General features: G+C 42.3%; 3 protein-coding genes across 3 annotated transcripts; 2 read left to right on the forward strand and 1 right to left on the reverse strand.

Moving 5' to 3' along the window:
• Positions 1 to 2,516: 2,516 nt before the first annotated feature.
• LOC108829847 (uncharacterized) lies at positions 2,517 to 4,745 on the forward strand. Its single transcript, XM_018603441.1, has 3 exons — positions 2,517 to 3,720; positions 3,770 to 3,966; positions 4,206 to 4,745. Exons 1-3 carry the CDS (start codon positions 2,517 to 2,519, stop codon positions 4,743 to 4,745), a joined length of 1,941 nt encoding a protein of 646 aa, XP_018458943.1.
• A 2,221-nt stretch (positions 4,746 to 6,966) lies between these two features.
• On the forward strand, positions 6,967 to 7,686 carry LOC108829848 (uncharacterized). Its single transcript, XM_018603442.1, has one exon. The coding sequence runs from the start codon at positions 6,967 to 6,969 to the stop codon at positions 7,684 to 7,686; it is 720 nt and encodes a 239-aa protein (XP_018458944.1).
• Positions 7,687 to 22,351: 14,665 nt separating this feature from the next.
• Positions 22,352 to 27,151, reverse strand: LOC108829850 (uncharacterized). Its single transcript, XM_057004074.1, has 7 exons — positions 25,216 to 27,151; positions 23,918 to 25,096; positions 23,218 to 23,324; positions 23,054 to 23,107; positions 22,877 to 22,975; positions 22,637 to 22,694; positions 22,352 to 22,533 (listed from the first exon to the last, which is right to left on the reverse strand). The coding sequence occupies exons 1-7, from the start codon at positions 27,149 to 27,151 to the stop codon at positions 22,352 to 22,354; spliced, it is 3,615 nt and encodes a 1,204-aa protein (XP_056860054.1).

Below are 27,151 nucleotides of genomic sequence, written 5' to 3' on the forward strand. Positions count from 1 at the left end.
TTTTACCAATCGTGCTTTAGCTTTATTTTTAAAGCTACAACAAAGAAATTTAAACAATTTTTTTTTTCTTATGTGTTTTACGTATAAAACCTAAAGCTCTCTTTTATAAACCGTAGAATCTGTAAAATAAAAACTATCTATAATATAAAATAAATTAGATAATCATAATTAAACCATCTTTAAATATTTAATTTAATTTTGGTTGTTTTTAAATTGTTTGAAATATTTTAAATAACATCGTTATCATTTACATATTACATTTAAATAATAGTAAACTTTAATTTATAAAAATATATATATATAAATTCTTTAATTGATAAAAATTAATTATTTTATATATACATTATATATTTCACATATTTATTGTAAAATGTCTACAATCTATAATTTACAGCTACAACAAATTTAACTACATCAAAAGTCTCTAAAAAAAATCTACAGTAACAACTTTACAGATACAACCAATTTATCTACAACTAAATTTTTAAAACTACAGTCAAACCAATCATCACCGATTATTTGCCCAACTATTAACTTTTTCAATAATATATTAAAAGATAGATTCAGCAAAGCGCAGCCTTTGTTTAGAAAGACATAAGAAACATTGGCACCACAAGGCGGCATTGGTCAGATATCATATTCTCAAAATGTAGTGGTGTTTCTCAACTTGCAGTGGTGTTCATATATGTGTCACTATCACATTAATTTTTACATTTGTCCACTAAAATGTTAACTTTCATGAATTAAAATTGTGATGTTTAAAACTGTTTTTAGCCTCAAATTCATATAAAACAACATAAATAAAAAATATTTTTTTTTTGTCAACAAGAATCAAAATATATATTTTTACTTTTAAAATATATATAGAATTTTATACCTAAACATAAATTCAGAAAATAGTTATTTGTTTTAAAAACAATCTATTTTCAAATCTAAAATTTAAGTCAAAATAAATGCAACAAAATAATCAAATGAATATATACAATTCAATGTAGTCGAACAATGGTAAGTAAATCAATCTTGATTCCTAAATTTACAATCAGAAGCCTAATTAAACTAGAAACATATTATTATTCAAAATAGTCATATATTATTTCATGAAAATTACACACGCCTCAAAACTAATGAACAAATAAAATATATGTCAAAAAAATATTATTATTTAGTTTCCTCTTAAATTTTATATTACATGCATAAAATTTCAGAAGATTATCGGTTATGTTCACGCAACTTTGAACTGATAACAGTTTCATGTTTTGGTCCCAACATAATACATATCAAATTATACATGATTACTTTAAATATATATTAATTATGAATCTAAGATTATAAACCAAATTAAATGCAACTAACAAAGTTAATATGATTGTAGTCTATTTAGAATCATTTAACAATTATAAATGGTTCAGTTGAGATGACTAATTTTTAAAATTTCCCTAACTTCTTTATCCAAACTTTCATCTCTTTTGTACATCTTTCTTCTCTGGTCTCCATCAATAAATCGCTTTCTCCGGGATTTTAAATCTGAATTTCCTGTAATCTACAAAAAAAATTATTACCTGGAATTCGAATCCCAGACCTGATTGTATAAGTTTTAAACCTTAACCACCAGGCTACGGTGCTTCCACAATTTTCATCTCTCTATTTCATGTCTTTTCATAATTTTATCTTTTGTTTGCATATTATCCTCTTAATTGTTTTCATCTTTCCTTCTTTAATACCTAACTAAATTTTTACCCGCACTTTGAAAAGCGCGGAATTTTTTTCTCAATTAGGTTTAAGTTCGGTTGTTATTTTATGTTTTAATAACAAAGAGATATAAAATTCATTCGTTTATGTATGAATTCGAACTAAGTTGCCTTGCTCTAGTTAGTTTGGATATTTTGTACATTGAATCGGTTCTTAATTAAGTTTCAATTGGTGCTCTGTAATTTGTTATGTTAAAATATATAAAAATTGATCTGATACGTTTGTTTATTGTCGGTAGATTATTTTAATATTTTATGTTTGGTTATGTTAGTTTGGTTATTTTCAAAGATGATTTATTATAAAACCATTTTCATTACTATAGTGAAAATCTGATATGGATTGTCGATATCAAAATCAAAATGAGTTTTTCCTACCATATATCTAAAGTGAGTATTTCTTGAATATCTTATCGTGACAACCAGATCCGTACTTTATTAGAAAGGTTATTTTCTATACATTTTAATTTGAAATATAAATATTTTAACCCATTTTCCGAAGCCGGAGAAATTTATGGTTGGAAATTATAGTAAATTATATTTTTCTATTTGTATATATATAATTTATGTTAAAATTCGTAGATTTTATATAAAAACATCAAAGATGATAATAAATATTGTAACAAAGAAAAAAAAAGCAAGTTACTAATATTAAAAATAACAACCGTCAAAAGCCTTTTTTCTCTCTCCACTAGGGCAAAAAAAGCAACCCCTTCCTTTCGAAACCACCGTCGTCTCTCTTGACGGCGGCTCCCGGCCGTTTTTGCTCCGATGGGCAAGCATAAGTCCCCTTCGCGTATCCCCCCTTCCATAGCTGCGAAAATCCGTGCCCAATCCACCTCCCCCGACCCTCCGCCTCGTTCCTCCCCTGGATCTGACGAGACTGTTCCACAGTCGAAAGTTCCGGCCAATGTCACCGCTTCTGCGCCTCCTACGACCTCTCAAGGTCACGTCGAGCCGCCCCAAGAGGGATCCGTTGTTGGAACCCCAGAAGTAGACGCTTCAGCCTCTAACTCTAAGCCATCCTCTGTACTCCCTCTGGATACTGAGGTAAACTCCACCGCTAAAACCTCTTGGAGAGATAAGGTGAAGGGCTCTCCCAGCAGGTTGAGCAAGAAAGGGACCCCATTTCAGCTTGAATCTGGCGAATGGTGTATCACGATACCAAATGCTATTGTTGAGAAGAACCTCAAAAAATGGGACTCTTTCATAGTAGGTCATTTCAATGGAAACATGCCCTCCCACGGTGCCCTCCATGCCATCCTCAACGGTATATGGAGCTTCAAGAATAGAGATATCACTGTCTCTAAACTAGGCCCTAAGATTGTACTAATCAAAGTCCCGTGCCCTGCTACTAGATGTCGCGTTCTCTTGCAAGGCATCTGGAATATTGAAGGTCAGACTATGTTTGTGACTGACTACTCTCCTAGAGTCTCTCCAACAATGCCGGAACTGGTAGAAGCTCCTGTCTGGCTTGAGCTAAGAGGAGTACCACCTCATTTCTTCAATGAAGAATCTCTCGAAAGAATCGCAGGGCTTGTTGGTGACCCACTCTACTTGCATCCTACGACAGCAAATATGACAAACCTGGAGGTCGCAAAGGTTTTCACCGTTGTGAGCCTCACTGAACCGCTCCCGGAAGCAGTCAATGCACAGTTCGAGTCTGGAGAGGTAGTTCGGGTTGGAGTTTCTTGCCCCTGGCTGCCTCCAACTTGTTCTTTCTGCAAGGAAACTGGGCACACGATCCGTCGATGTCCCTCTGCTCCTATCACTTGTGAAAACTGCAAATCGACCTCTCATGTCACAGACTTATGCCCTCGGGGGAAGAAATCTGTTGTGCCTGATAACTCTACCTCTGATAAAGAGCTAACCACTGCACAACAGAAGCGCAAACAGAAGAAGAAGGAGGCTAGGCAGCGTAAGAAAGCAAAATTGGCTGCTGCCAAGTTAGCCGCCACTACCAAGGATTCCCCTCGTACTGCTAAGGACTACCTAACTGATCCCTCTGCATCTTAAAAAAAAAGCAAACGCAAAACGTGGTTCGGGGAAAAAGACAGCTAAAGCGGACTCCTCTTCGGATTCTGAACTCGGCTCTTCATCTCGCTCAGACACTAGTGGGTCAGAACACAAACCGGAATCATCATCATCCTCAGAATCAGAGTCAGACTCAGAAGATATAGCTGAGGAAAAGCAGTCAGTTGAAGCAAATGAGTATACTCAGGTTCTGTCAAAAGAGCAGAAGCGGCTCTTGGAAAAGCGCAGGGGGAAGCTCCCCAAACAACCCCAGCTCTGATATGGCGATCGACACTTTTTGTTGGAACATAAGAAGCTTTAATAATAGTATAAAGAGGAGAAGTTTTAGGAGATGGCTCAGAAGTAGGAAGCCCCTTTTTGGTAGTTTAATCGAGACTCGTGTGAGGATTCACAAGTCTTCGAAGTATATACAATCCTCTTTTCCAGGATGGAATTTTTGTGGCAAACTATGAATTTTCTGACCTTGGCAGGATATGGGTAACCTGGGACTCCTCAGTCAGCCTATCTATCCACTCCAAGTCAAAGCAGATGGTTACTTGCATTGTAAGGCTCCCGAACTCAGACTCTGAAGTTGATGTCTCTTACGTTTATGGGGTAAACTGTAAGAATGGTAGAGAGTTGCTATGGGATGAGCTTCGCTCTCTGTCAACAGATCCGATTGTCTCGTCAAAGGCATGGATGGTTTTGGGTGATTTCAACCAAACAGTGAATCCGGTGGATAGCTCTACGGGTAGCACCAGAATATCAAAGGGTATGACTCAGTTCCGGGATTACATTGCTGACTCTGGTCTGTCTGATCTCACCTTCAGAGGCTCTCACTACACTTGGTCAAATAACCAGACAGCAAAACCGCTCGCCAAAAAGCTTGATAGGATCCTAGTGAATGACACTTGGATGCTCTCCTTTCCAATTTCGTACGGACACTTCGGGATATGGACTTCTCAGATCATTCCCCATGTTCTGTAATCATTGGAAACCGTGTCAAGGCAAAGACTCCGTTCAAGATTTCCCACTTTTTGTTGGACCATGAAGATTTCATGCCCCGGTTAAAAGACTTTTGGGAGAACTCTGGTGTTGTAGGGACAGCTATGTTCAAGATATCAAAGAAACTTAAGCTGCTAAAACCGGTCATCAAAGATATAAACAGAGCTCATTACTCTGACTTAGAGAAGAGGGTGCAACAATCTCACGAAGACTTGCTAACTGCTCAGGCTGCGTTTTTCTCTGATCCGTCGGTTAACTCAGCAGAACAACAAAAGCAAGCTCATAGCTCCTGGTTTAATCTGGCAAAAGCTGAAGAAAAGTTTTTATACCAAAAATCTCGTGTAACTTGGGCAAGACTAGGAGATGGCAACTCCTCTCTCTTTGACCGATTTGTACAAGCTAGAAGGGCAGGGAACCAGATCCATTACCTAATCGATGATCAAAACAATCGGCTTGAACATATCGCAGATATTAAAAGCCATTGTGTTGATTACTACTCCAGCCTTCTCAGAACAGCTTCTCCAACTCTGTCGGCAGAAGCTATAGGAGAGATCAGTCGGCTTACGTCGTTCCGATGTGATAACGTCTGCAAAGAAATGCTTATGGCTCCTGTCTCTCAAGCTGAGATTCAAACAGAGGTGTTCAGTCTCCCGAAGAATAAAGCGCCTGGTCCGGATGGGTACACAGGTGAATTATACAGGAAAGCTTGGCCTGTGATTGGGAAGGAATTTACGGAAGCTGTTCAGGAGTTTTTCGCATCTGGGCATATTCTCAAACAGTGGAATGCTACAGCTATTACACTGGTCCCTAAGTCTACGGAAGTCGATCGAGTGAGTGGTTTCAGACCCATCTCTTGTTGTAATGCAGTTTACAAAGTCGTCTCCAAAATCTTAGTCAGGCGGTTGGAAAAGTTGCTCCCAGATTTAATCTCTCCGTTTCAGTCTGCTTTTGTTAAAGGGCGACTTCTGGTGGAGAATGTGCTTCTAGCCACTGAAATGGTTCAGGGATTTGGTACCAAGAACAGCACTCCGAGAGGCTTGCTAAAGGTTGACATTAGAAAGGCGTTTGATTCAGTTGGCTGGCCGTTCATACTCCAGGTTCTTCAAGCGGAAGAGTTTCCAAGTGTTTTCATAAACTGGATAAGGAATTGTATCACTACAACATCCTTTATATAAATGTGAATGGTGAGTTGTGTGGGTATTTTCAGGGGAAATGCGGCCTAAGGCAAGGGGATCCGATTAGCCCAGCCCTATTCATCATCGCCATGGAGGTTTTCTCTGCCCTACTCAGCGAAAAGTTTGACGAGGGGTTGATTGGGTACCATCCGTTAAGACTCAACCCGAAGGTCTCCCATTTGTGTTTTGCGGATGACTTGATGATCTTCTTCGATGGAAAGTGCAGCTCCCTCAATGGCATTTCGAAGGCTCTTGATGACTTTCGAGAACTTTCTGGTTTGGGTCTTAACAAGGAGAAGACTTCTCTCTTTCACTCTGGCCTGGATTCCACCGAAGAGACAGCTATCTCCAACTGTGGCTTCCACAAGGGCATTCTACCCATTAGATACCTTGGGCTCCCTCTTCACAGCAGGCGACTCAGGAAATCAGAATACTCTCCTCTCATTGACAACATCAAAAGGCGTCTCCAGAGTTGGAAGGTTAGATTTCTCAGTTATGCGGGTAGACTGGAGCTGATAAAGACAGTGATCTACAGCATGGTTAATTTCTGGCTCTCCGCTTTTGTACTCCCAAAAGGCTGCCTAAAGGAGATCGAAGCTTTGTGTCGGAATTACTTGTGGTCTGCCAACCCTAATGCTCGTAGCCATGCTAAAGTTGCGTGGAAAGATTTATGCTTACCAAGAAATGAAGGTGGATTGGGGCTGAGGAATTTCTATCTCTGGAACAAGGCGCTGATGCTTCGGCTAGTATGGCTGCAATTTGCAGGAACAAACTCTCTTTGGGTCGCTTGGAATAAAGAACACTGCCTAAAGCGCTGTACTTATTGGACTGCAGTCACCAACCAAAGTCATTCATGGGTTTGGAAAGCTCTGATCTCTCTACGCCCGTTAGCGCGACGTCTTTTAGGCTGCAACATTGGTAATGGCTCCACAGCCAGTTACTGGTGTGACGACTGGTTACCTCATGGTCCCCTAATTGATTTTATTGGCGATATTGGACCCTGAAAATTGGGAATTCCGATCTCCTCTATGGTCTTCGAAGGAAGTTCCCAACATGGATGGATTCTGCCTTCAGCTAGATGTAGGACTGCTTCTCTTGCTACTCTGCGTACTACGCTCCTGGACATTCATCCACCGGAAGAACAAGACCCCCCTGATCAATTTACTTGGGGAACACGGGGTAACAGATCCCCTCTCTTCTCCATCAAGGCGACATGGGAGTTTGTGCGCGACTCTGCTCCTTTGGTTTCTTGGGAAAAAGCGGTGTGGTTTAAGTATGCTGTGCCTAAACACGCTTTTCATTTCTGGGTCACTAATCTTGACCGGCTACCGCTCAGAGAAAGGTTGGAAAAATGGGGTATATGTGTTCAAGATACTTGTTGTCTCTGCGGGCTAGCGCAAGAAACAAGAGATCATGTGTTTCTTCACTGTGGAGTAGCATCTCAGCTATGGGACATGATCATGCTGCGGCTCGGACAGAGAGGTCTAACCTTCGTGGACTGGTCCTCTCTAATTGATTGGATGATATCTGATACTGCAGGTTTATCACCAGTCCTCAAGAAGCTCACTGTACAGAATGTCATTTATTCCCTCTGGAAGGAAAGGAATTGCAGACTACACAACGCTGGATCAGACACTACGATAGGGCTATTTCGGAAGATCGACCGGTCTCTTCGGGATGTCTTACTGGCTTGCTTACCCCATAAGCGATGTCAGGACCTTATTGCTCAATGGTTTGAGTTCGGGTAGCAAGCCTCTGCTCTGATTCAAATTCGATTTCCCTAGTTCCATCCTGGTTTTTTATTTTTTTTTGAGCCATATGTAACTAACTGCTTCTCAAGCCTCTGTAAAGAACTCTTGTTCCATTTTGGTATAATATTCACATTTTATCAAAAAAAAGAAAAAATAAAAAAAAGCAAGTTCATCACGTATACAAATAAAGATCTGACTATTTAATTCAAATTCTATGTGAAACTATATTAGGCAATTTAAATTTGATAAGATATATACTGATATTTGTTTGTTTAATGAATATTGTTTGTTCAGATTTTCTAAAGATCTCTTTAAGATATTTTAGGTCATTTAAATATTTAATAATTATTCTATTTCAGTGGCATTCATGTAAATAGTTTGAAAAATTAAGGGGATGTCTAAATTATGTTTGCTGTTTTAATTGTTTTGATATGTAAATCTATAAATTATATATGTGCTTCTGTGTTAGATCCAATGTTTTGAAATCCGATCCGACATTGAACCGGATGACTTACCGGCTCATCGAGTTATTGGATCGACCGCGGGCGAATCGCAGGTCAATAAATTAATTAATGTTATAAAATAAAAATATATTAGCTATTAAAATAATCTATATATATATATATGTATATATATTATGTTTTAAGAATATTTAGAAAACACTTAACCTTTCTTAAATTTTTTTATTTAACATACAAAATATCAAAAAAATAATTCAGATTATTTAACAATTTTGTAAGAAGTTACCACATCTAATGAAACGTATCAAGACTTGAAATCCATAAGTATTTAATGTGAAATGTAACTTATAAAACTAAACTTTAAATCCCAAAAAAATTAAATATTAAACAGTAATAATAGATTGTAGATAAATAAAATAAACTAATACCAAACAAATCACACCAACTAATTTTGGTTTTCTCAATCATTGGTCATTTCATTTTTTTTTTTCAAATGAGATAAATCTTTATCAGGATCTTAAAAATAAAAATAAATCAAAATTAAATAGTGTAAATGAGATTCATGAGGAAAAAAAGAGATACATAGTCGACATCCGACAACAGAAAAAAATATTAATAAAATCTGAAAATCTAACATTTTAATTTGAATAAAAATCAAATATTAATTACATAATTAAGAAATCTAAAAAATAAATAAAATTTACTTACAGATTTAACCAGTGATTCAACTGGTTACTGGGTTTCGGGTTTTAGTGGTTTTTTGCAGATTTTATTGGTTTTTAAATAATGGTTTTTTTCATAAAATCCAAACCGAATTATATTTGGGTCAATGAGTTTACCGGTTCAACTGCGGATCCGAATCAGCTTTCAAAACACTGGTTAATTAGATATATATTCAAATTGCTCGAACCAAATAAAAATAAAACACACAATATAACTAAAGCTGATTTCTCTTTAAAAAAGAATTGGCGTTGGGAATTTGAAACAAGTCAGAATAGAATCTAAAGCTGCATATCGGCACATGGTAAACAAAAAACAATAACTCATATCAGATCTGGAAAGTGAGTGAGGAACAACCAACCTTTCTCAAGAAAAAAAAACTTAATATTCAGTGTCGTGTTGAACATAGAAAAGGAGTAGAAATCAAATCAATTTATTAAATTGATTATTTTAGTTATTAAAATTTAAAAATTAATATTTTTTGTTAGTAAAAGATTTTTACTTTATTTTTTTTTTGAAGTTTTTATTTATTTTTTTAATATTATTTTTTATCGAATCGGATAATTGATTATTAGAAAAAAAGATTGAATCACGATACTTTCAAAATAGTGGATGTTTGATTCATGTAAACCCCAAAATTAACACAAAACTCACACTTAAAAAGCCAGTCAAGATAAAGGACATATGTTTCTTCTTTATATAAATTAGAAAGAAAACGAAACCAAGTGGTAATTGAATATCATAAACTCTATGAAGTAACAATATCAACAATATCGAGACTTTGTATTTTATTAAAATATAAATTTATTCCTTTAAAGGAATGTTTTTAACATTATCATCTTCTAAAAAAATATATAGATAAAATATGTGATTTTATTTTCGTATATATCTGATCAATTTAATAATATATATTATAAACATTACATAAAATATAATAATTATATGATTTAAATTTATAATTCTGTAAATATATGTACATAACAGATCAAACCATATGTGCTTTAAAATACTAGTATTTGTTATTTCTTTCATTTCTAATGGATATTGTATATTAATATTTGTTTTGTTTTGTAGAGTTAGAGATATCAAGATTGTTGGGTTCACATTGAAAACGGATCACGAATCAAACCAAAATTTACGTATTTTTTGTAACATCCAGATTTGACTATCTATGTTATCAAAGGACCTTATCATTTCTTGTACACATCCAGAGAGAAATTCAAAAAATAATGTGCTTGTACTGGAAAAGTGACTGATATATCATGGTTTTTACTACTTTTTGACTATAAGTCCTTTATAGAATCTTTATATTGTGTTTTGAATCTATTTTAAAATCTTTTCAAGTTCATATTCGTCTTGGAACATTTTGGAGATCAAGCGAAGAAAACTCTAAGTTCTGAAGTCAGAGTTGAGATTTACAGTTGGTGTTGATCGCCAGCATTGTGGGTGTCGCTCAACACCTGCTTTCAGAGTCAGACGACCCGAGTTTCTACAAGTTCTCGCCTAGAAGTTTCCAAATATTGCAAAGAGACTCCTAACTAGTTTAGACATATATTATGTTTTCTTTAGCTGCTGTTTGAGCTACGTTTAATTTTACTTTAAAAGTTTTGGACATAAGGTCAGAGGACTCATTCAAAGATTGATTGGAACTCCAATAGTTATATCCCATATGTTATGCAGAATGCAGATTATTCATTCAGTGATTATGTGTTTTATTATTATGTTTAAGTAAACTCATTATTAGGTTTAGGTATTTCATTAACTTAATATCAAACTGATAATCACTAATCGTGAGGGTTATTTACTGATTTTTACACCAGGGTTGTTGGGTCCAAATCCTAACAAGAGAAGACACTCAGATAAGACCCGACCCGTTATTGGAAATAATCGATCTCATCCATACCGAGCATGATAAGAGTATGAGGTGCCCAAAGAAGGATGAAGAGTATGTTGCAAGAAGGATATTTTCCTCGCTAAGAAAGCTAGGGATCTTGGAACTGTTAGGGGAGAAGATTATGGAAATTAAGGGAGGAAAAAGGTCTATAAATAAAGAGAAGGATGAAGAGGAAGGAACATTTGAAACCCTAGAGTAAGCACACACTATATACGACCTCGACCTGGACCTCTCACGATCTCATTCTCTATATTTTAGTCCTTATTTCTTAATCGTTTTAACATGATATCTTTGTGATCATTGTACTCAATATCTCTTAACCAAAAAATTTTATTTTTTATCAACTGGAATCTTATTACATTTTGTTCTGAGGATATAATTTCCCACATTATTTTCTTCCTTAATCTTTACAAACAATCACTACCAAACACATAGTATGATTTTTTGGTACCCACATTTTGGCGCCGTTTATGGAAAAAATAAATGAAAAACAACCATGCTAAGAATCTGATCTAAGTTTCTTTAGCACGATCATGGATCCCACGCGAATTCCATCCGGTTTCACCGTACCAAGAACGATCGATTTCGGTCTCCCCATATCTGACTCGAGAAACGAAACATCAGCAGCAGGCGCAGAGAAGACGAACCAGACCACAACGACCAGAGGCGTTCAGGCACAGCGGAAACCCTCGCCTAAAGGCAAGATCGGGACCTCAGTCCCATAACGAACAAACACACAAGTCTGGAATCAATCTGGCGAAAGGCAATCCGCCGAGAACACGACCACTCGAACACAATCATTGTGACTGATCTCTCCTCTGCCTCTGGTAGTACAGACCTAGGAAAAGATGGTAGAACTACGTGGAATGGTTTCAACACTTATCAACAAATCCTAAAAATAAGAAATCGCGTATCGAACCATAACCAATCGACTGAAACTAGCCGAGAGATAACTCTTCCTGCATCGAGTTAAAGCTCTCGAGAGTTCAGGAAATCACCCAGATCCAGCAAATCGAATTCCTATCTCTCAAAGACACACTAAAGGAGTGTTCGGAAACCCCGGGTTCCCGTGTGTGGGAACCGAAATTCGCACTGTCGATTTTAGTTAAATTAAAACGGAGGAAAGCTAAGTAAACCTAACTTTCCCTGAATGTCCGGATTCTCTGCGACAACCAACGACAAGTGATCAAATAAATGCGGAAAGGTTTTATTGAGATTTGGGACTGGACCTTAAGGAAGGCTGCCTACGTACCCCTTTCGAGGATCAAGTCGGACGTAGTTCAGTTGGAAGGGTTTGAACAAGAGATCGAACTGCCTGGCGGAGTTCGTCTAGTACGAGCGTTAGTCATAGAAACGGGCATGTCGAGAATAATGCCTAGGGTTTCTATGTGCGGAACTCTAAGTAAAAGGATTGTTAGATCCTTCCGAGAGAGACGGGAGCCTGCGGACAAGATGAAAATAGAACGAGAGGCGGCCGGACGTTCTAGGTCCTACCTTGCTAGTCTACCGCCTAAATTCTAAGTTCTTAACCTAACAGGAGCTCTCTAGGTCTCCAATCTCGGATTTCTCTCTCTCTCCCAAAGCTCCTTTATATACTCCTTCTTATGACGGTCTATTCTCCTTTTGGGCCGCGAAGCGGGCTTTTTCCATTTTCGTCGGCCTTCATGTTTATCGGGAAACTTGACATTTATCTTCGGAAAACTTGACATTTATCTTTCTGGAAATTTAGCATTTATCTTGTTATGTGAAGATAAACGTAAATCGTCGTATCTATCTCAGACAATCGTAAGCGGACTGTCCGATCGCGTTTGGTCCCTTTCGGGCCGTTTCTAGGACTTCCGTTGTTTTCTACGATTTCTTCGGAAGATCTTCAATCCTTCGTAGAGTTGAGATGATTGGTGTCTTAAGATAACCATCACTGTTTCGCACGAAGAATTTAAGATCTTCCTTGCCGTTGATATCTTACGAGTTTCCGAAGTGTTTCCGACGATCTTAGTTTGGAGTAAGAGCGGGAGTTTTGTACGCGGAATCTCAACGATTCGTTCCGCGAAAACTTGGAAAAGACGCAAAGTACAGACTTCTGACGGCCGGGGCCTAGAACTTATGCACGGAAGCTTGTCATCCGACGACCCGAGCCAGCACGGGGTTAGCCGCCCGGCGGCCATGGCCAGCACAGGCGCTAGCCGCCGGCAGCCACGGCCAGCACGGGGCTAGCCGCCCGGCGGCCACGGCCGGCACGGGCGCTAGCCGCCGGCGGCCACGGCCAGCACGGGGCTAGCCGCCCGGCGGCCACGGCCAGCACGGGGCTAGCCGCCGGCGGCCACGGCCAGCACGGGGCTAGCCGCCCGGCGGCCACGGCCAGCATGGGCGCTAGCCGCCGGCGGCAACGGCCAGCGCGGGGCTAGCCGCCCGGCGGCCACGGCCAGCACGGGCGCTAGCCTCCGGCGGCCACGGCCAGCACGGGGGCTAGCCGCCAGGCGGCTACGGACCAGCACGTGCGTCTCGACGAGGGCTTCGATTTGATATGTTGATCGTTTTCTGGGTCCTCACGGTTTGAGAGAACGGGCTCTTTGAAGTTTCCCGGCGGCCAGGACCAGCAAGGGGGCTAGCCGCCCGGCGGCCAGGACCAGCACGTGGGCTAGCCGCTGGCGGCCAGGACAAGCACGTGCGTCTCGACGAGGGCTTCGATTTGATATCTTGATCGTTCTCTGGGTCCTCACGGTTTGAGAGAACGGGCTCTTTGAAGTTTCAAGGCGGATTCCTTGTCGTTCGGCCTATCCAAACTTAGATCACTTCCCGTTTCTTCCGTATACTTTCGTATGGTCGTGTCATCTCAGCTACGGACCTAATGTCTCTCGGTTCTTCTTGATTGTATCATCGAAGTTTTACGACTAAATCTGAGTTGGTTTTCTCGTAAAGTTTATCGTGTAAAACAAGAACGATCGACTTTAACATAGGTTTTTTAAGCTGTACGACTTGTTTTGCTTTCGACGCTTGTTTTATGGAAAGTCTGCGCATGATAAATATTTTTAGCCGATGATTTCGAGATAACCGTTTTTGACCCCAACAGTTAGCCCCCAAGCCTGTAAGACGCTGAAACGATCTTGCGGGCGGAAGATTATGAGTTGAAAATCGAAATTTTTGGCTAAGAGTATTTTGTTGCGGAAATCCACATCACCTTTGATTGGCGATCTCGAACGTGACGTCGGGAAGACCGTGAGTTCGTTGCTCAACTTCGACTCGATTCTTGCTGGTCTGAAATCCGTGTGCACCCTTGTCCTGCATTCGGAGGGTTCGGAGGACCAGGACCACGCAGTCAAGGATCGCGAAGCCGGCGCATATGAGACATGCAGCGGTGGTGCGACCAATGGAGGCGACGGTGAGACCGTTCCTACTTTGGGTGAGTTTTGAGGATGAAGGTGATGCTCCGGGGAGCGTCTAGGTTTATCAATCCCTTTAGAGATTTTTATTTTGATTGTGTTTCGGCCGTTTAAGAGGCGATGATGTATATTTGCGGGACTGGCTGTTGGTGGCTTCGAATCCCGGCCTTTTTCAGGGCATCTGTTGAACTCTGCGGCTCAATCTTTATAAAATATTAATGTTACGTTTTCAGAACTTCTGTCTATCGAAGTTAGAGGGACAGGGTGTGAGTTGTCGTCTCATTCCTGCCTCCCTGATGATGACCGTATCCGTCGTTTGTACAAAGCGAGATTTTTCTGCAGTTTACGATTTACGCGAAAATTCGTGAAAACGTACAGACTTGAGTGAAGAGACAAGTTTTGGGATCTCGCGTCGTTGACGCTTTGCCTATGAGATGTTAAGATACCAGCAAGGCTGGGTTTAGGGCAAGACCTAGGTTTACTCTCAGACTGAGGCTGTGCGATGACAAATCGGCTTTCGTTTTGCCTGTTTGTGATTTTAACCTGATTCGTACCGTTTTAAAATCCGCGAAGTGGTATCGGCTTATATGATTTGTCTGGGCACGAATCGAGCTACTTCCTTTACGAAGTGCTGAACCAAATTTGGATTTTTTGTATAGCGCTTTGGGATCCTTGTCGGATGTAAAAGAGCCTACCCTTAGGTGGCTTGTCTGTTTAGGACGTTAGAGTTCGTTTGTTGTGATCAGCAACAACGATATGATGCCGTTTAGAAGGCGTATGAAGGTTTTAATCGAAAAACGAATGTTCAGGCACGAAGCGACGTCTCGCAGTGCTTTGAAGTTTGTTTTTCTTATGCCATAAAGGACTATGGGTTTTAGAAATCGCGGAATGTTTCCGGGCGATAGTTTATGATTTTTTTGGTGGATACTGGATCCATTGTTGAGGCCGTTTAGCGATTGGCGAGTTTGTTTGCGAAGAGTTTCGAAAATTCGGTTTCTGTGTTTGTAAAGAGTTTCGAAAATCCGGTTTCTTCAAAAAACGTGGGATTATACAAGCATACACATTTCAAATGTGTACGAGTTAATTTTCCCTTGTGCCGCATTTCAAATGTTCGCGGGCTTGGAGATGTTTTGCGAATGTCCGTAGTCAGAAACTGTTGTTTCAGTTTGGACGTGCAAGTTATAAAATTTTGATCGAGGAATTAGGACCAGGGGTCGCGTATATTTGACCCAGGGAGAAGTGTCTACCTTCGCTTTGCTTCGCGAAGTGTTGGCCTTCCGGGATTTTAAGGACGACTCGTATAACTCTTGGAGCTTTTTCACGAGTGTTTCTTTTCATGCTTTGTTTACGGGGTGTATTGAACTTAATCAGTCGATGTTAAGTTCAAATTTTTCCGTTAACCGTATGGCTGTTAGGACTGATTTTATTACGAGAAATTTATCGCATGATTTCCGCTTTTGGGCTATGCGACAGAGTTGCTCGCGTAATGGTCACTTGGCGTTTTATGACAAATCGTGGATTATCGTTTGGCCCTTAAGTGATTGGAGCGGCGATCGTTCAGCTGTTTTGTCTTGGCGTGAAGGCTGTGTTCAGCCGTTTAACCGAGGAGTTGGTAAACGATCAGACCGCGATCCTTTCGCATTAAGGTCATATTGGTTCACGATTGTCCTTAATGGTGATGCCGAATTCAAGTCCGGACTTTATGGAAAGACGTAGTTGGCCGAGGGCCGAATAGAGTTCGTCGAGATAGACATGCCAATCATAGCGGAGTTTTCCAAGTTATGGGTGATGGCTTTTCGAAACGATTTTCCACTTTAGGTTTCAGTTATACGATAGATGCTTCGTATAAAGTTTCCTTTGGTCGCATGAAAATTGTTTCATTTTATCCGAGGAAATAAAGTTTAAGGAATCGACGAAGAACACGTTCGGATTCAGTTTTGGGTTATTTCCCGCTTGGACGTAATTTTCCGTATTGCGATGTCGTTTTGCATGAGACCGATCTTGGTTTTCCTTATGCTGTTTTTGTGTAACATGTTTATATGAAAATAATCGATGACCGGTTTCATGAAGATAGAAAATCGCAGATAGTCAAAGTAGTCTTGTTTCCGTGGTTTACACGGGAAATGTTTCCGCTTTGATTTCGTTTTTTGGCGAAAGTTGCTTCGGGTTACTCATGAAGTTTTACCGAAGGTTATTTCGTTATTTTTGTAGTTCACCGTCGTGCCATTAGTCTCACGGAACGGAAAGAGTATGCCAAGGATGCGCGGCGATCGTTTCTCGGTTTTTCGAGAGATTAGATCGGTTTGCGCGTTCTGCCTAGACAGTCAAGGAACAATAGAACGAAACTGGAAGAAAATGCCTAAGACTTATCTTGCTAGACTATCCACCTATGTTCTAAGTTCCCTAAATTTTACGGCAGTTTACAAGACGTTCCCATTTCTTTCCTACGAAAAAATTAAAACCTTGATAAAATTTTCTAAGTCGGACGTACCTTAGTCTCATTGATTACTCGAGATTGCCTCATGTCCGTTCCTCTTTGTCTTCTACCGTTTCATAGTCAAAGGTCTTCGAAAAGTCTGATACTGAATCGAGAATCGATTTTTGATGAAACCTGAAGGAACAGTGCAGAATCGTTGCAGAATCGTTGAAGCAAAGGGAGGAGAAGTAGGCGAAACTCGAAGAAGGCTAAGGTGGGTAGACAAGTGAAAACGAATGGAAGATGTCACTTGAGTGGGGCTTCTTGTTTCGTCAAGCTATGAGCGAACTGGTCAGGTCAAGAAGCTTACGATCTTGTTATACTTCACGAATGATGTTTCGTAAAATATTGCCGAGCTTTTATTTAACGAGAGTTATTCAACAAAATGTTGTCGAGTTAATTTTACGGAAATTGTTTCGTAAAATTAGTTTGGATAATATTTGGGTCAATCTTTACGAGGATTGGCCGTGCTTGACGAATGTTTTGTTGCCCGGCGACCAGCGCAGCACGGGCGCGTTAGCCGCCCGGCGCCTAGAGGCAGCACGGGCGTGCTAGCCGCCCGGCGCCTAGGGACAGCACCGGCGTGCTAGCCGCCCGGGACTGTGCTTCCTCGCGGGACCTGCCTGTTTTTCTCATTTTTTTAAAGGTTTCTCGATCGACACTTAGTCTCTCGAGGTTTCTTTAATTGTTTTTCCGAGACTTTTGGACATTGATTTCATCATGATCCCAGCAAGGAATTGTTTCTTAGAACGTTGTTGACCTTTTATTTTACGAGAGTTATTTCACAAAATGTTGTCGAGTTAATTTTACGGAAACTGTTTTGTAAAATGTTGTCGAGTTTAATCATGCAAAAGCTGTCTCGTGAAATATTTTCGAGAATTTATTTTACGAAGGGTGTTCCGTAAAATGTTATCGAATTTTAGCATTAGAAACACTGATTGGTAACCCGATCAGTCGTGCTTTCTGTTTCATGAGTAATCTGGGGTTCTCCGACATTTCCAGGAGAACAAGTCTTTATTTTTCCGGGAAATTCTAAAAAACATTTCCAGTCGAAACTCTACTCGGTAATCAGACCGTCATATCAGCCTTGGGCTCGATCCTACCTAAAATCATATGCGGGTCGTTTAGCCGTGATTCGGGCCCTTTCGGGCTGTCTTGGGACTTAGACGTTTTTACGATTTTTCTTTAGAAAAAGCTGTTGATGTGACGCTGATTTTTCCGAAAGGATTTCAATTCTCCGTATAGTTAAGGCAACTGGTGTTCAAGCTAACCATAGCCGTTTTATACGGCAGGCAAGAATCCGTCTCCACTACCAAGTCTTTTTATGAATTTTCCCGAAGTCTTTCTTCGATAATCCCAAACGAGGGGGTTGTGTCCATGGACCCGAGGACCGTGTTGCAGGAACATGGACGGGGGTGCATGGTTGATAGGACCCGAACTTGGTTGGGATGGTCCGTTGACGTCTTACGGGTTCTTCGAAATCTTGGAGCAGAAAAGGAGTTTTGTTTGCGGGATCTCGGAAAGTCGCAAAACACGGATTTCTGGCGACCCGGGGGCCTAGAACTTATGCACGAAGACTAGCCGCCCGACGACCCGAGCCAGCACGGGGCTAGCCGCACGGCGACCACAGCCAGCACGGGCGCTAGCCGCCGGCGGCCACGGCCAGCACGGGGCTAGCCGCCCGGCGACCATGGCCAGCACGGGCGCTAGCCGCCGCCGGCCACGGCCAGCACGGGGCTAGCCGCCCGGCGGCCACGGCCAGCACGGGCGCTAGCGCCGGCGGCCACGGCCAGCACGGGCGCTAAGCCGCCGGCGGCCACGGCCAGCACGGGGGCTAGCCGCCCGGCGGCCACGGCCGCGACCGGAGTCGGCTGCTCGGTTCCTTCGGCTTGTGCGCGTTTTTGCGTTTTTAGTTTTCCGTAGGTTTTTCCTTGTGTAGAAAATGTTTCTAGCCGTTGATTTCGAGATGATTAATCTCGAACTTAATATTTCCCAAGGTTTCTCGATTAACAATTAGTCTCTCGAGGTTGCTCTAACATCTTTCATATTTCCAGACATTGCTTTGATCAAGCGTTTTGCGGCCGTAAGAGTAAGAGTAATCCGCCCCCTCCTCCTTCTAGCGCCAAACTGTGGGAACCGAAATTCGCACTGTCGATTTTAGTTAAATTAAAACGGAGGAAAGCTAAGTAAACCTAACTTTCCCTGAAGGTCCGGATTCTCTGCGACAACCAACGACAAGTGATCAAATAAATGCGGAAAGGTTTTATTGAGATTTGGGACTGGACCTTAAGGAAGGCTGCCTACGTACCTCTTTCGAGGATCAAGTCGGACGTAGTTCAGTTGGAAGGGTTTGAACAAGAGATCGAACTGCCTGGCGGAGTTCGTCTAGTACAAGCGTTAGTCATAGAAACGGGCATGTCGAGAATAATGCCTAGGGTTTCTATGTGCGGAACTCTAAGTAAAAGGATTGTTAGATCCTTCCGAGAGAGACAGGAGCCTGCGGACAAGATGAAAATAGAACGAGAGGCGGCCGGACGTTCTAGGTCCTACCTTGCTAGTCTACCGCCTAAATTCTAAGTTCTTAACCTAACAGGAGCTCTCTAAGTCTCCAATCTCGGATTTCTCTCTCTCTTAATGATTTTCGCTCTGCCTTTCCTCCTCTCCCAAAGCTCCTTTATATACTCCTTCTTATGACGGTCTATTCTCCTTTTGGGCCGCGAAGCGGGCTTTTTCCATTTTCGTCGGCCTTCATGTTTATCGGGAAACTTGACATTTATCTTCGGGAAACTTGACATTTATCCTTCTGGAAATTTAGCATTTATCTTGTTATGTGAAGATAAACGTAAATCGTCGTATCTATCTCAGACAATCGTAAGCGGACTGTCCGATCGCGTTTGGTCCCTTTCGGGCCGTTTCTAGTACTTCCGTTGTTTTCTACGATTTCTTCGAAAGATCTTCAATCCTTCGTAGAGTTGAGATGAGTGGTGTCTTAAGATAACCATCACTGTTTCGCACGAAGAATTTAAGATCTTCCTTCCCGCTGATATCTTACGAGTTTCCGAAGTGTTTCCGACGATCTTAGTTTGGAGTAAGAACGGGAGTTTTGTACGCGGAATCTCAACGATTCGTTCCGCGAAAACTTGGGAAAGACGCAAAGTACAGACTTCTGACGGCCGGGGCCTAGAACTTATGCACGGAAGCTTGTCATCCGACGACCCGAGCCAGCACGGGGCTAGCCGCCCGGCGGCCATGGCCAGCACGGGGCGCTAGCCGCGCGGCGGCCACGGCCAGCACGGGGCTAGCCGCCCGGCGGCCACGGCCGGCACGGGGGCTAGCCGCCGGCGGCCACGGCCAGCACGGGGCTAGCCGCCCGGCGGCCACGGCCAGCACGGCGCTAGCCGCCGGCGGCCACGGCCCGCACGGGGCTAGCCGCCCGGCGGCACGGCCAGCACGGGCGCTAGCCGCCGGCGGCCACGGCCAGCACGGGGGCTAGCGCTCGGCGGCCACGGCCAGCACGGGGGCTAGCCGCACGGCGGCTACAGAGCAGCACGTGCGTCTCGACGAGGGCTTCGATTTGATATGTTGATCGTTTTCTGGGTCCTCACGGTTTGAGAGAACGGACTCTTTGAAGTTTCCCGGCGGCCAGGACCAGCACGTGGGCTAGCCGCCCAGCGGCCAGGACCAGCACGTGGGCTAGCCGCCGGCGGCCAGGACCAGCACGTGCGTCTCGACGAGGGCTTCGATTTGATATCTTGATCGTTCTCTGGGTCCTCACGGTTTGAGAGAACGGGCTCTTTGAAGTTTCAAGGCGGATTCCTTGTCGTTCGGCCTATCAAAACTTAGATCACTTCCCGTTTCTTCCGTATACTTTCGTATGGTCGTGTCATCTCAGCTACGGACCTAATGTCTCTCGGTTCTTCTTGATTGTATCATCGAAGTTTTACGACTAAATCTGAGTTGGTTTTCTCGTAAAGTTTATCGTATAAAACAAGAACGATCGACTTTAACATAGGTTTTTTAAGCTGTACGACTTGTTTTGCTTTCGACGCTTGTTTTATGGAAAGTCCGCGCATGATAAATATTTTTAGCCGATGATTTCGAGATAACCGTTTTTGACCCCAACACCGTGCTCCCGATCTGTTCGATTCGAAGGAGAGAGCTTGAGATCGACGATGCAACCCGAGATAATCCATGGCAGCTTAAGCTATAGCGGCCTTGATGAAGTCCAAACCAAGATCCAGGAGCGTGAAGACCTTCCGATTTGCGCCCATAACAATTCGGCTGAACAGCGACGCGAACCGCGCCACAATAACCTCTCACGGATCATTGATATAAAGAAAGCAACACTCCAGCGGCTCAGACCACATATCACACTCATGCCACCAGATTAACGAATAACGGCGTGCGAACAGAGGAATATATCCCTCACGACTTCGTCAACTTGAACTCGCCAAGGAAAGATCCAAGAAACTTAACCGACTCTGGAGATTTCTAGAATTATATAGAAAGAAACAACACCAAACTAAGAAGGATACACACCATTAAGAATGATACACACCATGTAAGGCTACATGGTGTAGGACATATTAAGTTACCTGAATATTCTGGTAACACTAACCCAAAGCCCATATTTGAGCCTTCTGGATCGCTATATCCAGGGTGCACCTCAATGACGGCGAAAAAGAAACCGGATACTCCATCGACAATTTCACCCATCTCGTGTCGGCTTTCATAAAGCAGTACTCGGTGTTCATAAAAACAAGAGAAATCAAGGCTGATCTTTAGAATGTAATAAAAGCGGCATTTGAACCTTTGAGAACATATATCAATAAATTTAGAGACATCAAAGCAATGATCTCGCTTTTAAAAGAAGGGGTCGATCTCATATCCCTGAAGAACGGTGTTTGGTTCTCATTTAAACTCAAAGAAAAAAATGGTGGTTCGAGCTCTAATCTCGCTTGACAACGCACTCCACCGAGCCTCATACTTTGCAGCACACAAAGAGAAGATTGTTGCTTTAAAAGAACAGTACAACGCAAGTAAAAATAATATCAGCATCCAGCAAGGAGACCACCGAGCACCAAAGAACCTGCCTCGCAAGGTCAATGCTCTTTCACAATCAATAGCTCAACCCAAAATAAACCATCCACCTTTGATCCTAACAAATTATGCACTTTCCACAAACGAAAAGGGTATTTCACACAAGAATTCTGAGAAAAACACAAAACAAGAAAGTAGAAAATGGCGAAAAATCTAAAGAAGAGGAACCTCCGGTAACCCTGAAGAACAATGCGAAAGCAAAGCCAGACTCTAACAAAAAGGCCAAAAAATCAAAGAAGCATTGCCAAGTTCGCACCCGCCAGCACCCAAAAGAGAATAAACACAATCCTTTGGGGAAATGTGCCTAACAACAAAACAAACGACAAGCCGAGTCATGACTAACCCGCAGCCAAACCTCAGAACGACCAAGCAACCTGCAGATCATTATCACAATAGCAGTTCAAAACACCGGAGACCCAAACCAAAGCACCAATGTCAGTACGACCTCGATCCCTCAGCCTAACAGATCAGAGGTAACACGTCTCTTCAACCTAGCCGCTAGAAAAGAGCAAGCCCGGAGAATGCTTAGAGTTAGAGGCTCTTGGAGAAGCCAGTTGTTAATAAAAAGAAAACCCAACCAAAAGATAGGCCGAGTTCACACAAAGTCTTCCTCAAACAAGAGTTGACCTCACTAATCGGCTTCGCTAGAGAAATGACCTACTCCCTCAGATTGATCAAGCTCGCAGTTATTGCAGGATAAGTCAAAAAGATCATCGAGTTCATCGTTATAGATCGACCTCCCATTCAATGCAATATTTAGAAGACCTTGGCTATACAACATGAAATCAGTGCCATCGATCTTTTCACCAATGCCTAAAATTTCCAACCTCGAATGGAATCGAGACAATACGAGGAAGCCAAAAGATCTCGAGAACTTGATACATGGCAAACTTCAAAGACATTGGTTCTCACCAACCTAGCTTGCCCACTGAAGTCGAGTAGGAGATCCAACCACTCAGGAAGAACTTACACACCTATGTACACGAACTAAAGATTACACGATCCCACGAATAATGAGTGGCTGTACACTCAGGAAGAACTACGTTAAGGCCTGATTCCTCGACAAAGGTACGTAGACAGTTCAAAATTGAGTCCAGTCGCCCATTCTTAACAAAAATACTACAGAAAACCCACTAAACCAAAACCTATACTGTACTTCTACAGAAGTTAAAGACCTAATCTCAGCCACTATCGAGGAGCCCAATTTTCCGTATACACGCATCAACTCACTCCGGCGTCTCCAAAAAGTCTTGACCTGTATACACAAAAAAAACCCAAAATAAAAAAAAATCAACAAATGCAGAGAGTTTGACGAAATCCTTACACGAACTACCTGATAGGAAACCAACGTAGAGCTCCCGAAAAAAGAGTCCACGATGTTATCAATCTTGCCCACCATCCACCAAACAAAGAAAAAGGAGTGTACAGCCACCCATCACAACCTCGAAGATCCATCTTCACGAATTATCGTCATCCTCGACATCAAGCTAAAATTACAAAGGAAAGGAAGTTCATCCATCTCAGACCAAATCCATCCACGAGCATGATCAAAAACGACGAGGTGCACCTATCTCCCGACTCCTCGAAATAGCCAGGGAAGAAACCTAGGCTCGAAGAAAAATTTGTATCTTCTAAGATCGAATTCATGTTCTTACCCCAAATAAAAGCCAAATCACACTGAATACTAAACCCAATTTTTTCCCAAACAAACAAGTACGACCGATTGTTAATTTGAAGTCCTGATTATCATATGTTTTGCGACTGCTATATGTAGTTTCTAGGTAAGACCATAAACTAAATCTTTTTCCAAATAAACAAGACCTAATATGTGAATTTTGCATTCTTTATAGATTTTTTTTTCTTTACCGTAACTTTTATTTTTTTTTTGTCGACTACCCATCTAAGCTAGATCAAGTGGAGATCAGACGATTCGATTCTCCGAGGAGCCTCTCTATCTGTCCGGGTCTGATCTATATGGGAGAATATATGACCTCTGGTCCTTGCTTCTTTCGCTAATGCATCTGCACGGCCATTCCGGTTCCGAGGAATATGAGAAAGACTCACATCCTCAAAATCTTCATGTAGCTTCTGGAGCATCTCAACCTCTATTTTAAACGATGGCCAATCCATCGGGTTTGTGGTAATGTCCACCAGGTCCGATCGAACCGAATCGAGGTTATCCCTCTATCTCGCATACATGAGGCTGCCCAAAGTAAGCCCTCCATCTCAGCATGTAGAGCTGAAAGGCTCCTATTGCACGCCCGTAGACCAAAGTATTCAATGCCCGTTTGATCCTTGAGACTCCACCCTAAGCCACTAACGTTGCCATTATTGATCCATGATGCATCAATTTGACAAGTAGGGATTCGGGAGATCCAAGGGGGCATTGTCTCAACTACTATATCGGGGAGATCATCGGTCTCTTCAATTTCCTCCTCCTTTTCATTAGCCTTCCTCCAACATTCCGCCTCGAGGGATGCATGTCGAAGGGTGTCCATGGGGGATATGTCTTTCCCATTGAAGAGTTTGTCATTCCTAGCCTTCCAAATAAACCAACAGATCCATGGAAAGGTATCGAATTGTGGTCGCAAGGGAGCCACCTCTTTGCTCGTCCAAAACAGGAGATACATGTTTTGGTAGATCGATGTACACGGGAAGTAACCCGGAAGGGACGGGTAGTCCGATAAAGCCCACACCTGTAGGGCTGGGGGGCATTCAAAAAGGAGGTGATTAATTGACTTCACTGGACCATCACATCTAGGACAACTCCTATCGGTGCCCAGGTGTCTATATGTGAGCCTCTCTGCTGTCGCCACACAGCCCGAGATAGCCTGCCACAAGAAGTGCTTCATTTTACTTGGGGCCTTAATCGTCCACACCTTGCTCTGCAGCCTCGTGATACTTGGTTCTAAAACCATCTCTTGCGTAAGGCTCAACTTGGTCGAACTAAATAAATCATATCCGGTTTTTACGGAATAAACTCCAGACTTTGTGTGGTTCCAAACATATCCATCCGGGACGCTAGATCGAGAGATCTTTAGTCCAAGTATCAATGGGATATCGTCTGGGTGGAAGAATTGATGTAACAGCTGGATATCCCACTCCTTGGTATCATTCCTTATAAAGGACTGAACAAGGAGTTGGGGCAGTCTGTACACAATGTGATCGGCAGGTCTAGGCAGACGTGCCGTGGAATCTGGAACCCAAGGCTCACTCCAAACCCTCGTACCTTGTCCAGTTCCAATTGTTTTCCGTAATCCCGACATGAGAAGGGGTTTGGCGGCCATCATACTACGCCATCCATATGATGGTGAGTATATACGCCGATCTTCTAAGGGAGAAGTACCATTATAGTATCTTCCTCGAAGGACGCGAGCTAGTAACGAATCGGGAAACTGAATAAGTCTCCATAATTGTTTCGCAAGAAGCGCTATGTTGAAACCATGGAAGTCACGGAACCCTAGCCCCCCCCCCCCCCCAAATCTTTGGGGGTACAGATCTCGTCCCATGCGATCCAATGTAAGCCTCTGCTATTTTCTTTAGAGCTCCACCAAAAGTTCGACGTCGTACTCCTTAGTTTATCTGTAATGCCTTGTGGGAGCAAGTAACACGACATCACATAAGTCGGAACTGCTTGAGCAACTGATTTAATTTGAACTTCTTTTCCCTCTTTGGATAGTAGTCTTGATGACCAGGTGTTGACTCTCCCGTTAAAGCGATCTTGTACAAAAGAGAACACTTTCATCTTCGAGCCACCTATCTGTTCTGGTAATCCGAGGTACATCCCCATGCCACCTTCTTTAGAGAAACCTAAAACTTCTTTTATGTCTTGCTTTCGGGAAGGCTCCACTTTGTTTCCAAAAAACATCGACGATTTCGACGCATTTAGCCGTTGTCCCGATGCCTTTCCATATATGTCAAGAATGTCCATGATCTCCTTGCATTGGCTTAATTCCGCCTTGCAGAAGAAAAGGCTGTCATCTGCGACAAGAAGATGAGAGATCCTTGGGCTCGCTCTAGCAACACGAAGCCCTACAATCTTCTTCTCCGCCTCCGCTCCATTAAGAAGTGTGATCAAGGCCTCTGTGCATAGGATAAACAGAAAAGGCGATAGAGGATCTCCCTGCCTTAGCCCCCTCATCGGTTGGATCCGTCCCCTTGGTTGCCCGTTGACTAAGACTTGATATGAGACTGACGTGACACAACACATAATGAGGTCAACCAGTCTTTCATCAAAGCCCATCTTTAACAACAATGCTGATAGGAAGTTCCACTCCACTCTGTCGTAAGCTTTACTCATATATGTTTTGATAGCCATGAAGTCTTCTCTGCATCTCTGGTTTGTCCGTAAGGCATGAAAGTTTTCTTGAGCTATCAAAATGTTATCGGTGATCAAACGTTTTGCCACGAAGGCAGATTGTGTTTCCGAGATCAAGCGCGGGATAATCCTCTTAAGTCTCTTGCATAGAAGTTTGGATATAATCTTGTAACTGACATTACAGAGGCTAATGGGTCTGAACTCAGTCATCTCACGGGGTTTCTTCTTCTTTGGGATGAGGCAGATATTTGTTTGGTTCAGTAGTGGGTCGAAATTGCCAGTAGCAAAGAAATCGCGGACAAGGCTAATAATATCGTGCCGCATTTCCCGCCAGAACCTCTGGTATAGTCTGCTTGTCATACCATCTGGGCCAGGTGCTTTGTCCGGATTGATATCAAAAAGAGCTCTCCTAATTTCCAGCTCCGACGGTTCCTCCAAGAGTAGCCTATTGTCGGTGCTAGATACCTTGGTCGAGATGAATCGGAGAGAGGCATCTAGCTCTGTCGGTGAAGAGGTAGAGAAGAGATCTCGAAAGTATTGAACAGCCACGTTCTCCACCTCGATTTCACTCTCTACCAGCTTTCCATGTTTGTCTTTTATACTAATTATCCGGTTTTGGGCTCTCCGTTGTTTCGTAATTCCATGATGAAATTTTGTGTTCCTGTCCCCATCTCTGTGCCATTGGTCTCTGCTCTTTTGTTCCCAGTAAGAGTTTTCTTCTCGAAATGCCACAATAAGGTGTCTTCTCAAATCGTCTAGTTCTTCTGTAGTGGTGAGATCGTCATCTTGGGCCAAATCTATCTTATTTTTTAAATCCTTAATCAATAAAGCGGAATTAGTCGGGTTTTGCTTTCTCCAAGAGCTAATTTTGTTTCGACATGAGGTAACCTTTTGATGAAAATTCCTCATTGGGATCTCATCAAATTGTCCCCATCCCGGGAGAACCGCTTCTTTAAATCCCGGCTTGCCGATCCATCTCTTATCAAACCGGAAATTCTTCCTCGTCCTCCTAACACGCGACTGGATTCGTGCCAGGACTGATATGTGATCTGATCCCCATAATTGTAGGAATTCCACAACAGAGTGAGAAAAAAAAAGAGTGTCATTCTTCAT

The sequence above is a fragment of the Raphanus sativus genome, chromosome 2 (assembly GCF_000801105.2).
Source record: "Raphanus sativus cultivar WK10039 chromosome 2, ASM80110v3, whole genome shotgun sequence".
In the NCBI taxonomy this organism is placed as follows: domain Eukaryota; kingdom Viridiplantae; phylum Streptophyta; class Magnoliopsida; order Brassicales; family Brassicaceae; genus Raphanus; species Raphanus sativus.